This window comes from Scleropages formosus, chromosome 11, assembly GCF_900964775.1.
Source record: "Scleropages formosus chromosome 11, fSclFor1.1, whole genome shotgun sequence".
NCBI lineage: Eukaryota > Metazoa > Chordata > Actinopteri > Osteoglossiformes > Osteoglossidae > Scleropages > Scleropages formosus.
In genome coordinates, this window is record NC_041816.1 from 19,289,510 (window position 1) to 19,302,695 (window position 13,186).

The window sequence follows — 13,186 nt, forward strand, 5'->3', positions numbered from 1 at the left end:
TGATAAATGATGGCTTTCCAGTAATCTTGAATTTAAGTCAAGTGTAATAACACCATGATGGACTGGGGTCCTCTCAGGATGGACTCCGCATTGTATCGTGTTTTAGCAATACGCACTGGCCTCGTGACCCTTAATTTCACAAATGGTTGTGGATGCATGATTTTTTTTATGTTTACCTATATTTTTACAGAACTGAACCCACACATAAGTAACATCAGTGTTATGTAGCTTTTATTGGTTGCAATTGCGGTAAATGTGAAGATACAGAGAGACTGATGGTCCCAGTTATTATAACTGTTTTCCTATAGGCCAGGCCCTTGTGTGGATAGCTTTTGTGTCTAAACAGTGGTACAGTTTCACAGGGAGGGTATAATAATTCATACTCATTACTGTGTCTTAGTGTAATGTGCTATGTCATTAGATTTCAAGGGACTTCAGAAGTAGGGCAGGCCATGTCTCAAGTGCAGTTAAAACAGGGGGGGGGGGGCAAAACTTTGTGTTGCCCCCTGACCAAGTAAACTTCCCTATACAGTGACACACACAATAGCCAAACAACTGTTTATTGAAAACTTTATTTACTTACAAAAATTAACAAGCAGAAGATGTAGTGAATTATGCCACGCTAGTAAGATATCTGAAAAGGTCACTTTAGTATAAAACCCAATCCAGTAGTTGAGCTCTGGAGAAGATGCCACTACAATGAGGACAAGTAGGGGAAAATGAGATTGTCTTAGGGATACCTAGTTGAAACCATTATAATATTTTCCTTTCCCACATCTCATTTAATTTTTTTTTCAGTCCTAGTGAGAATGGCTATGTAGTAGGATGAACCCCGGAGCCATACGGACATACTGATGAAACACCTGGGCTCGTAAAGAGCAAGCTTTTTATTAATTTCTCTCAAGATACACTAAAATATGGAATAATTTACATTAACACTGATGTTACATAGGATGACTGACCCTCTTCCCCTCCAACAAATCTAGGCCAAATCCTTTAGCTGTAACATTTTCCCTATGCTCTCGCCTTTCATTAGAAGCAGAGTAAATCAGACTGGCTCCCCCTCATCTGACAGGGTGCAGTGCATCTTATTCAAAACAAAAGATCTACATATAATCACACATTGTCATCCCCCCCCCCCCTCTAATTGCAAAAACAAAATTAATCCCACTCTGCCACTGATTATTGTTCCACATCATCAACCACAAGAGCAGCTACAACAGCATGCCATCAAAATACATGGGATCTCATGAAGCAGCCATGCTTGGTATGGGATGCCCCTTGGGCACAAGAGCTCCCTATGCTTTGGTGGTCCTAATTTCAAAACTAGTCTACAATGGACAAGGTGTTAATGCCTGATTAATACCTTGGTTTGATAATTCAGTATATACTCATTTACAAAAATAAGAAAGCTCGGAATCATAATGAAAACCGGCAGGCTGACAGACCCTTAGGGATGATCAGCATCCTTGTCCTGAAGAAAAGTAGATGTTCGTACAATAGATGTTTTACTCAGGTGCTCACTGGTCTATATAAGATGCATCAGCTCTCTGCAAGATCAGAAAATTCAACCACACATTTCAGGAAGATAACACAAGCAGATGACTGGGGGGGGTGTATTGGGTGCTTAGATCTTCAGAGGAGAAATGGGGGAGTGGACAATGTAGAAGAGCAGACAGACCTGAGAATGTTTTCATACAGAAAACAGCTGACAGAGCACCACTGCCACCTGCTGGAGAACATGAGCACAGGAAGGAGGAGGAAGAGGAAGCATGGCAAATAAGGCAGTGGGTTGCTTCATTGCCTAACCTCCACATAATTGGCAGGGAAGAGGCCGTAGGCCCCCTTGCACACACCCCTCCACCATCCCTCATCAATCATCTCAATGTTGGTGATAATGTCATCGGGGTCGAAGGAGATCTCGTCATCACCAGCTGCAACAGAGCAGAGAGGCGGCGCAGAAGTGAGGGGTCAGCGATGGGTGGCATGGGCATAAGAGCTATTGGAAGAATATGGTTCTCTCATTCTTCCCCCACCAGCCCAGCAACCCCCCATAGGGGTACCATGTCCCCTCCTCTTATTGTAAATGAGCGCCTGGTCCTACAGGGCTGCTACTGAGTCCAAAGTGTTTTCCACCTCAGGTGACATCAGTAAAAGCTTGGAAAGCAAATTAAATGCTCTTAGTCAAAAGACAGTAAGTGGCATCAGGTGGTTTAATGCCTGTGCGGGTCACAAGAACCCATGGACGCAACCCTCTGGAGCACGATAACATGCAGGATCGAGTGCCAGTGGATGGGGTGCTGTACACACACCCACCCACCCACTCAAGCATGGCCATACTTTTACCATTTAGTACAGCTGTCCAACATGGGTCCCTGTCCTTGAAACCCCCCAGGCCACACTCACCAGCCTGGTAGTCATACAGCGCCACAGCGGTCACCCCCAGGTCCTCTCCATACTCCGTGTACGTGTGTTCATCTGCAAATGTACACACACACACACACACACACACACACACACACACACACACACACACACACACACACACACTTCAGCAGAATGACACACTCACTGTTCCTCCATGAACCCATGTTAATAAACAGTGGCACTACAGGACCTGAGCCTGTGTGCCTTCATGTGTGTATGAGTTTGAGATCCTCATGACCGCCAAGTGCTTTTAGGGCCCCATTTCCCCACCTCCTCCTTGGTAGTGAGCCTCCTCATCGGGATTCTGGTAGAGCGGCTCCTCGGGCTGTTCCTCATACTGTGGCTCTTGAGCAGCAGGGGCCTTGGCCTCCCGCTCGTACAGGTCACTACCATTCTCTGCAGGCTCCTCGTACAGTGGTACACTCTGCAGCAGGAAGCAGACAGGGCCTCTGCCTTCACAACTCATCCCACATTCTAGAAGTGTGAGCTAGAGTGACCAGCGCACACAGAGAGCAGGGGGTGACCCCACCCTGCACCAGCCCCCCGGATTCTCACCTCATGCACAGTGTCGGCGGTCTTGACCTGCTGCTGAGGCTCAGCGAGGGCAGGGCTTGGCTCCGGGGAGGGCGGCCGCGCCTTGGCTAGTTCCTGTGCCACAGTAAAGTGAGGGATTGACATGGCACCCAACGATAACTGTCCTTCTTAACATGTGGGTATGGGTCATGCTTATGGGACACTAGAGATGGTACTTGTCACTGAAAACTACTTCAGCTATGGCCTTGCTAGGATAAGTAGAGTGAATGAGCTCCTCCCTAAGCTACACCATTGTTAAGATTAGCTGTCCTTTGATGCCTTCGTGTACCTCGGCCTTCCTGCGGGCCTCCTCCTGCTCCTGCTTCTCCCTGGCCTGTCTGCGAGCCCTCTCCTCCTCTGCCTTTTTCCGGTCGTCGTCGTCCTTCTGCTTGGCGATGTTCTCAAAGCGGGCCTTGATGCTGCCCATGCTGCCTCCAACTATACAGCCACAGTAGGGAAGGACGGTTGATGAGGTGAGACCAGACAGGAGATAGACCTCTTGCAGCAGCCTCTGCTGATAACACTCTGCACCATGGACCGTACCAACCATACTGAAACAAAGCATCTGGCTGTACACATTGGGTATTTTAACATGGGGCAGTTCCAGCTGCAGAGCAGTTCCTAGTAGAAGGGTGTAGCTTTACTCTGAAACTGACCTGCTTCCTTGGGTTTAGTTCTCTGGTATGCTGAGCTGGGCTTCTCCACATCTTCAAAGGTTCCTGCACTCTGCAACCCCAGGAAGGAATTAATTTTGTCTGGAGTTGGATATTTTCACTGAAGATCTTAATCTTAACACATTCCATAGCTTTGAAAGTCATTTTATCTTAGTGATGTTTTTACTGTAAGTGTATATGTGCTCTGTCTTAAGGTGAGTTGAAGTAGTTTCTCTAAGAAGATTAAATTCATTTCAACATAACATTTACATGCCTTATCCATTCTGTCAGTCTGGACACCAAATTTTCCACCAAAACCTTTTGAGTAGTCTGAAAGAAAAGATTTCAGAATTAATTTTTTTTTAAAAAAAAAAAAAAAAAAAAAAAAAAAAAAACCTTGCATTTGCAAATGAAAGGCTACAAGCATGAAAAGGAACTCATGCAGTCCTATACAGTTCAAGCTGTCAACTTCACAGGCCAGTCGTAACAGGAAGAAGAGACTAAAAAGTTGTATAGCTTAGAAAAAAGCTCATGATGCCATCTTGGCTCAGGCAGCGCATCTCAAGCTGTGCATTTGCAGGCAGGCACTGGGCAGATCACACTGCAGTGCTGCAACTGCGCGGTCATGCATGTGACGTTCTCAAACATATAGGCCTGGGATGGAAAGAAGGGCATGAAAGGTAGATGGACACAGAGAACATTCCAAACCTGCAGCACTCCACATGGACAGACCACGGCTACTTGTAAAATAACAGCTCATCTCAAACCCCTGACTGCAGAAGAGACTCAGTTTGTTTCACTGTGTGTCCACATAAGTGCATCCCCCCCCCCCCTTTAAATCTCAGCAGAAAAGTAAACACTCGTATCAGTGCAGCTAGCAACAGCCAGCCAATTACCAACAACAGAAATACTGAAAGTTAACAGCTAGACTTCATTAAAGCCATAATACATTATTAGACAGTGTGTTGTCTGCAAAAGCGTAAAGGCTCTAAGCCATTCGGTTTTGCGCAATAGCTGGCAGGCCCGGGACCCTGTTTGCATGCGGAGTGCTGCAGATCTGCCCCAAAGCAGGTGAGGAACTGGACTGTGCCTTGCTGCGACTCGTGCTTGGCCAGTTTCTCCTTGTGCTCATAGCCCAGGGCACATTTGTCCTGCTTCTCCACCTCTACCCCGTATTGCCCTCCGAACCCTCGCTTATAATCTGAAAGAATCCAGAGCCACAAGTAGGAGAGAACATAGCACAGACAAACAAACACACGACAGAAGGCATCCAGGTGCAAACAATCTACACGTGGAACACGGCACACCGCGGAGAGAGCTGCACACGGATATTAGCACTGCATTTCTCCCTCTGACACACCTTCACCAACACATGCGAATGCTCTCCTGTTAACAGAATACTGAGTTGCTCTTAAATTTAGCAAGAGTCAGAAAAACAAAACCTCACATGTATCGCAACAAAGTTTACATGGTCTGAATCACAATTTAGACAGTGGTGGTTTCCCACAACTTCATTTTGCTGATAGAGCAGAACAGTGGGACACACATTTAAGGCAAAGTAGTACAACTGCACACAGCCAAATCTATATAATCAAGCTTTCTATCTAATAGGGGAAAAAAAAAAAAAAGAATGTTAGACCACGTATCCCAAAAACAAGTAAAAACAGATCCATTTTGCAGTATACTCAGAAGATGTGGTTTTTAGAGGAGAAATTGCAACACACAACATTTATCTTCCATTCCTACTACCTTCAAAGAGGCATGAAAAATTGACCCACTGATAAAAGTTCTTAATGTGTGACATTTTGACACCCAAAGACAGAAATAACACAAAAGACAGAAACGCAGAGAAACGACTAGGTCCTATGAAAACATACAGCACAGAACACAATATTTCTTTCCAATCTAGCAGTGTTTCCTAGTAAGTGGGTGGAGCTGTGTGATCAATAACAAGGTGAGTGAGTGGGCAGAGCGAGGAGAAACCAGGGCAGGTTGACAAAGAACCTGTGAGTGGATCACAGATTTAGGGACACTGGAAGTCTGTGCACTGGGGGGGGAGAAATACACACCATACCTTTTTGGGACTCATGGAGCTGCAGCTTCTCCTGGTGGTCCCATCCTAAGGCTGACTTGTCCTGTCTGTCCATCTGCACACCAAACTTTCCCCCGAAGCCCTTCACGTAGTCTGTACACATCAGTTACCACATGGTCACAATGGTATATTGAGAGACTGAGTGAATCTTCACATGCAAATGGGATCGTGCCCAGGATTGTACCTGTAGTGAAACTAACAACACTGAAATTCTGACATTTAAAAAAAAAAACACACGAGCCCAATTTGAAGTGCTTCACATTTTTTAAAATTGGAGTGTAAGAAATGAGGACGCTGGAAAGGAACCTTTACTTTAACAAGACAAATAGAAAAATGTCTTGGAATCCAACTATAGATAAAAGTGTAGAAACTAAATAAATCAAGGAGCAGATACAATGTTAAATATTTGTTTAAAAGCTTATAAACCAGAATCTCTAGGCAAAAGCAACTAAGAAATCCTTCCTCCCCAACATGTTGAGACAGAAGGGGAACATTCTTTACACAGCCAGACAAACCTGTTTTTGTTCGACTTGCAGTCGGTCACACTCCACACAGGGCAGAAGGGGAACACATAGAGAGACTGGGAGACGTTGCATGTCTTACTGGAGCAGACTCACACTCACCTTTCTGCGATTCATGCTTTTCCGTCTTCCCCTGGTACTCGAACCCCACTGCGCTCTTGTCCACCTTGTCCATTTCCACCCCAAATTTACCACCAAAGCCTTTAGTGTAGTCTGTTGGTTCCAGATTATAGGAAATTAACACTCAAAAAACAACACAGTAAAGTGATACACTACCTAACCATTAGGGCTGTATTCTGATTTAATTGCTCGACTAAGATTTAAAAAAATCCTTTCCGAAGTCAATGAGTTAAGCAGTTGCGGATCCTAATATTGATATGATTTAACATACCCCTTATAAACCTATAAAGGTTTTCATATGGCTCATACAAAGGTAACTGCTACAGGAAAAGGACCAAAATAGAATAAATATTGGGGAAGTAATTCATAAGATACTGTGGACACAAGGCTGAGCACAGAGTGGGCGTATGAAACACTAGGATAACAAAGTGTCTAATAACCCACAATATTATTATTTCAAGTGTTCTGTGCTGAGCAGCTGGTGAGTCCGTCTCCTGTGAAGAGTGTAATTTACCATTAATTAATAAAATCAACGTTCCCCACAAACTAATCCAGTGACAGCCCTAATTACCAAAAATCTTTATAGATGAAAATTAGCTTTTCACACAATGAATAACTCATAATAGCTAAGCAGAGCAACTCAAAACTAATATTCAAGCAATGAATATGGCAGTTGCATGCATGCATGATTACTGTGGCCAAGTACTGCATATTAAAGTTAGCATAAAAAGGTCAGACCAACCTCACAGTGAAAAGGCGTAGGAGCAACAAAGGGTGACAAACCTTTCTGAGACTCGTGTTTTTCCGTTTTGGCCTGGTAATCGAAGCCTACTGCGCTCTGGTCGACACGGTCCGCTTGCACCCCGTATCGACCCCCAAACCCCGTGGTGTAGTCTACGTGATTTGAGAGTGAAAGCAGTCAAGCAGGAGCCCACTGCTGGGGCGGTGGGACCGCAGAGTTGGAGACGTGAAGGGCAAAATAAGCTTGATCACAGCAAAGGAAATTCACAAAGCAGAAACACAGGAGGGCTGGGGAAGTAGCAAACTCGGTCACACAGGACCGCGGTGCAGCGCCTGCACAGCTCACATGGTGTGACACTGGCCACGTCGGAGGACCTAAGCACCGTAACCATACCGGCGGACTACAATTTGTACTTCCTGGAGTCAAACCTATCTTTCACACATTTTTGAAGAGTGCACTGCGGAGAGCAGACCTGCAAAAGACTTAGCAACACAAGCTGAAAGACAAGGCTGTGCACCTACTGCATAAGCGGGACGGATGATCATGCAACAGTCATCCAGCCTGCAGTATTCCCTTATTGTCTAGTATCAATCAGCAGCATCAGTTCAGCCTGATTCACTGTATACCAGCATGGACCTTCATAGAAATGCAGATTCCAGACAGTTTCAATAAGGGAGTACTGCACTGACAGCATAGGGACTTAAACACTGTCCTGATTTTAAACTGTAAAGAATGACATTTAAAAGTATGACCGCACCTTTCTGTGAAGCATGTTTCTCAGTCTTGCCAGAATATTCAAACCCCACAGCAGACTGAACCAGAGAGTGGGGAAAAGTGTGTTACTGTTCAACAGGTGTCACCAAATATTACTAAGGGCTTTCATTTTCCTTTTTAATGCAATAAACAAAGATGGCCAACAGTCACAAAGGAACAGGTTTCAGCAGCTTCTGTCAAATAAATAACATTTCTAATATATTAAGAATGCCTAATTTTTTGAATAGACAAAGTTACTCCGATCTTTAAAATAAATAACCTTCATTTACTTTGCATTTAAGACCAATTCCAGTGCCTTGAGCTTTTGAAAAAACTAAAACCATTTATAAATTGATTTAAAGGCCATAAATAATCTTCCGGCTTGGAAAAAGTAACCAAACAGTCATACCTGGTCGACCCGATCTGCCTGCAGACCAAATTTGCCACCGAAGCCCTTGGAGGTGTCGGTCTGGGAGCAGTGCTTGGACAGCTTGCTCTGGTACTCATGACCCACAGCAGACTGAGGAGAGAGGCACCCCAAGTCAGAGCTTAACATAACCTTAACATCACATCTTATGGGACAGACTACATTTTACATTTATTCATTCAGCCGAAACTTTTCTCCAAAGTGACCTACAATATTAAGCTACTTAGTTATTTGCCAGTTTTATACAGCTGGGCAATTGTACTGCAGCATGTAGAGTAAGTACCTTGCTCAAGGGTACTACAGTTGGACATGGAATTTTAAACCTGTGACCTTCCTGTAACCACTATTTCAAGTATACCTACTTCAAACACACAAAAGACAGACTGAAAGCACTCCTAGCATAAAGCAAATACTGATGAAGCAAAGGTGTTTTATCATAAGGACTGAGATGAGTGTCTAAAAGGGTAAACAAAGGGAGTATTGCACGAGAGCAATAAATCACAGGTTATGACAGATTACACACCTAACGAACACAAACAATAAGTCATTTGGTCAAAACAGGGAATTAGAAAGGAGGAAGATGCAAGTTTTAAGAAACCATTCATTCAGAGTGAACTGGCTACCACCATCCAGCAGCCTTGCAGGGACCACAGGAAGAAACTATGTCTCTTTCAGTAGAGAAAGTGTTAAGAGCTTGCTGACATGGTGGTGCTACTATACTTTGCCACATCAGGCTGCCCTGCTCTCACCCTATCCACTCAGATAGGGAACAAATGTTATTTAGTACACTCGCCCAGACATCAACTTTTAAAAGGGGTAGACTACACAACTAAGAAAAAACACACATAATAAAGGAGTAAGGGAAGAGGACTGGGCAGTGCCAGGGGCAAAGGGGATAATCAGCCTCATACTGTTACAATTTTATTAGAGATCTTAATGAAGTCCCACAAGTTCCAGCTCACAAGAAATACTATGAGGTCCTGCTCACCAATTCCACTTCTGCTCCCAGATGTTTGTGTGTGTATGAGAAATCATCCTAGCCCCCCCCCCACTCCCTCAAACACTTGTTTGTACAGGGGAGTAAATGAGAAACAATATTTTTAACTTCAAGGCCAAGATTCAGTGTGTAGATTTTAGTATCTGCATATTCCTAAGAAGCAGTTGTATCTAATCTTGTTCAGTTCAGTATGCTGCAAGTCGAAGGTGTTTTGGATCAACTGTTGGCATTCTGCAAGTCATGAGCCAACACCACAAATGATGCAATTCTCATTGATATCCCTCCACTGAGAGGCTACTGCTCAGAACACACGTTGCAGTTCATCCCTACATAAAACACTCAGCCGAAGAGCTAAGTCCAAATCCAGGTGCTTTCAAATGCTTGATTCATTTACTAAAGCTTGTACTGCACTAACAACAAATGTTTAAAATGTAAGATAGTTCTTGAATACAGTTACCTCAAAAGTTTTCAATACTTTCCCATGACTAATAACTGGTCTTTTCTTACATCCTAACTTATGACTACACCTGGTGGTTTTCACACTGATTTTAGTGTTTCCCAAGCAAAGACTGCACTGAGTTACAACCAAGCTTAACTTTCGGTTATCAATTGGGCTGAACTTGAAGTCTACAGGTTTCTGACATTGAGCATTAAGTACATCTTTTTACCCAACATTTTTTTTCCCCTTTTTTCAACTAATAACCTAAGTTGACCCGTCATCACAGTACCAACCACAGAAACCCTGAAACAGTTGTTCCGTGCCCATCACACTTTCAAGATCTTACCTTGTCCATGCGGTCGTGCTGGACGCCAAACTTCCCCCCGTAGCCATGCGAGGCCTTGGGCATATTCTCCAGCTCCTTCTGCTTCAGCTTGCTGTGCTCTGTTGACACATTCTCACGTAGCTCATGGATGCTGAGGAAGAAATATCTCTTAAACCTGGGCCTTGAGACTAGCTTGCATGGATTATATGCTCTTGGTCAAGTTGCTCTATGACTGGTCTGGACTGAGCCATTACAAAACACTGGTCACCCTTATGGGACCACCTGAGTTCAACTTGATCCAATGCTTATAACCTTTTGTCTGGTTCTCATGAACAGTTGTGACTCTTATAGTGCTGTGTTATCATAGATATGAAAACAAGAGAATAAAGCAAGTTAAAAGTGGAAAGAACATGACATATATTACAAATGCCCACAAAATGACCTGGTCAATTAGCAGGATAGAAACAGTTTTTACAAAATTCTTTAAAAAGAAGACTTTCAGTAATTTTAAATTTAGGTTTAATTCATAAAAACAAGAAAATTTTTAGTTATTTTAGCTATACCCAAGGTTTTAAAAGGACCTCACCCACAAATAAATCACAATATATCTGTGTTAAATATTTATTGATTGTAACTTAGTCTAAAAGTCACTTTTTCCACTAACAAAAAAGTTACAAAGAGCCTTCCATTCCCAACTGTGTTTGTAAATTCAGAAGTGGTTTCATGAAGAAGATGAGTTTATGGCAGCCACCATCCACTCACTTAATATGTTCTTGATGTCCTGAGCCCTCTACAGTCTTGGCACCCCACCGCTGCTCCTTCTCCGATACGTCGTTCTTTAACCCAAAGTTAAAGAGAGAAAACATATGAGATCAGCAGTCCCCAGGAAACCACATCAAGCTTAGTAGGAGCACTCATCTTCTGAAATCGAAGACAAGCTGGCCAGATGGACAGCAGGCACGGTCAGTAATTTCAACACATGGAAACTCCATGCTGCCCTCACTGGATTTGTAATGGCAATACTGCACAACTTGGCAAAGACAACTATTCTTTATATCACTCTTTCTACAAAACTATTTGTCAAGCAAGAAATTACAAAATTTTGAAACGTCAAGCATTTGTTTAAAAAGAAATACAGGAAAACCAGTATAACTAGTCCCTTACCACAAAGTCTGGGTCAGTCTCCCAGTCATCTGCACCATCTTCAGGGGCAATGCTGACAGACTGTCCAGCTGCTGCCTTCCACATCTGCAAGGGTCAGGTGGAGAGCAAGAAGCCTTACAATCCAGACCCATCCAAGTGTTTGAAAAGAAACACTGTACCGCCGGTATGAATAGCGGATGCTGCCTGACGTTCCCTGGCGGCCTGCTTCATTCATCCGTAACACGCAATTCCGCCTTACGCTTTATCATCAAACCTTTAGCTGAGACGGGAAAACGTGGGTTAAAACGCACGCCGGCGGAAAGACTACTTGAGGAAAGGCGGTACCAGCTGCAGCACATTTACAGCCGTAAAGACAGCGTGTCCGGCAAGGCGGAACTCCGCTCGAGCCAAGAGGATGACAATACCTGGGCCCTGGGGGGCAAAGCCATAGTTCAGACGTGGCTTTTTGAACCTCCCACTGGTAGCAAGTGGGAAGGGCTCCCCCTGCTGTTCGCCCGCGACACTGCATCAGGCACCGTCGGGCACAGTTCGCGGAGGGTCCACAGCTGCCAGCGTTAGAACCAGCCACTCTCGAAGTGCCACACCCTGCTGTTCTCGTGGCTCAAGGAGCGCGCGCGCGCGCACACACGAATATACCAGATAGCTGCTACAAAATCGACTGGTAGCAAGTACATTTCATATGTCCGACACAGACGCTAATACACAGTGCTGCAAGACAGGGGGGGAAAAAAAAAAAAAAATCTTCACAACAACACGTACCGACAGTAGTACTACTACTACTACTAGTAGTACAGAGCTCACTGTTATACTTTTACACTCAGGAAACATCTTACACGATGACTCATTTATGGTACCGTGATCGCACAAAGAAAAAAACATGTTATGAAATGAGGGAAGCGGCTGAGATGGAACTATCGACGATATGCAAATCAAATCACTGGTTATAAATTAATAAGTCAATGATGCAAAAAAAAAAAAGTCTCACCACAACTTGTACCAAGTACTCTTTCAGAATAATGAACTGGCCTGGGACAATAAGAAATAAAGACGAATAAAAGCAGGACTGAAACGCGCAGACAGAGGACGTGAGAGGAGGAGACGGGACGCGTTCCTGAAGACTGCCAGATGAGATGGACAGATACGCCCGGGCTCTCTCCCGGCGGCAGCCCACAACCCGACACGGACGGGGGAAATCTACACACCAAAACGCTAGTTGGAGCACAAAAAAAAACCCGAACGAAGACCAAGCAGCAAACCCCCAGTCGCAGACGGAGGAGGAGAACGATAATCATGCGCTCAGTCCGACATCCCTGCTCTGTATTTCCGCATGATTCCACCCGTTCTCACGTTCTCGCTGCTAGTAGTAATTTAATTTCCCCACTCGTTCTCACCTTGGTTTATACAGAAGTGTCTACACATCTTTTATTATTACTTACCTTTCCTTGGACCAATTCGCCGAATATAAAAAGATTTTTTATTTTTATTTTTTATTTTTTTAAGCAATGGATGTACGCAGCCGTGGCGCTATGACTTTCCTCCTCTGCGGGACGCGCTCCTTATGGCTCCACTTCCGGCTCCACTTCCGCCAATCCCAAAATCCCACTTCCTGCTTCCGGCTCCACAGCTTCACCTGGGAGTGACGGAGAGCGGGCAGACAGGGGTTCTGCTGTGGCGGAAGGCCTGGCTGCGCCTGTTCACCTGGGAGCGAAGTTAGGTTGTTTTTCAAGTGGCTACCGTTGCGGGATATTACCGTACGAAGACCACTGCGGATCGATGTTTTGCACAATATCATGGACACTGGCTCCTGTGCACAGCATGCGTGAAGTAAAACTTCTAGACATTCTGCTTCAGAGAAACACCCCTTAAATTCTTTCTTTTACAGAATGGCAGCTTGATAACACGTTCACTTCTCTTGTCTGTGTATGGTGAGGGGGGGTCTGATATGCAGCAGTC

The 13,186-nt window shown here is 44.4% G+C and overlaps 1 protein-coding gene across 3 annotated transcripts; it reads right to left on the reverse strand.

The window, feature by feature from the left end:
• Positions 1 to 1,574: 1,574 nt before the first annotated feature.
• cttn (cortactin) lies at positions 1,575 to 12,831 on the reverse strand. Of its 3 annotated transcripts, XM_029256276.1 has the most exons (17): positions 12,670 to 12,831; positions 11,234 to 11,317; positions 10,832 to 10,905; positions 10,091 to 10,220; positions 8,291 to 8,401; positions 7,886 to 7,940; positions 7,170 to 7,280; positions 6,369 to 6,479; positions 5,728 to 5,838; positions 4,744 to 4,854; positions 3,928 to 3,983; positions 3,657 to 3,726; positions 3,290 to 3,438; positions 2,983 to 3,075; positions 2,698 to 2,851; positions 2,407 to 2,478; positions 1,575 to 1,934 (listed from the first exon to the last, which is right to left on the reverse strand). In XM_029256276.1, exons 2-17 carry the CDS (start codon positions 11,315 to 11,317, stop codon positions 1,798 to 1,800), a joined length of 1,629 nt encoding a protein of 542 aa, XP_029112109.1. In that variant the 5' UTR covers positions 12,670 to 12,831; the 3' UTR covers positions 1,575 to 1,797. The 3 variants fall into 3 exon arrangements, with proteins under 3 accessions (XP_029112109.1, XP_029112111.1, XP_029112110.1); XM_029256278.1 differs by lacking the exon at positions 7,170 to 7,280; XM_029256277.1 differs by lacking the exon at positions 4,744 to 4,854 and having other exon boundaries at positions 12,670 to 12,830.
• Positions 12,832 to 13,186: the final 355 nt, after the last annotated feature.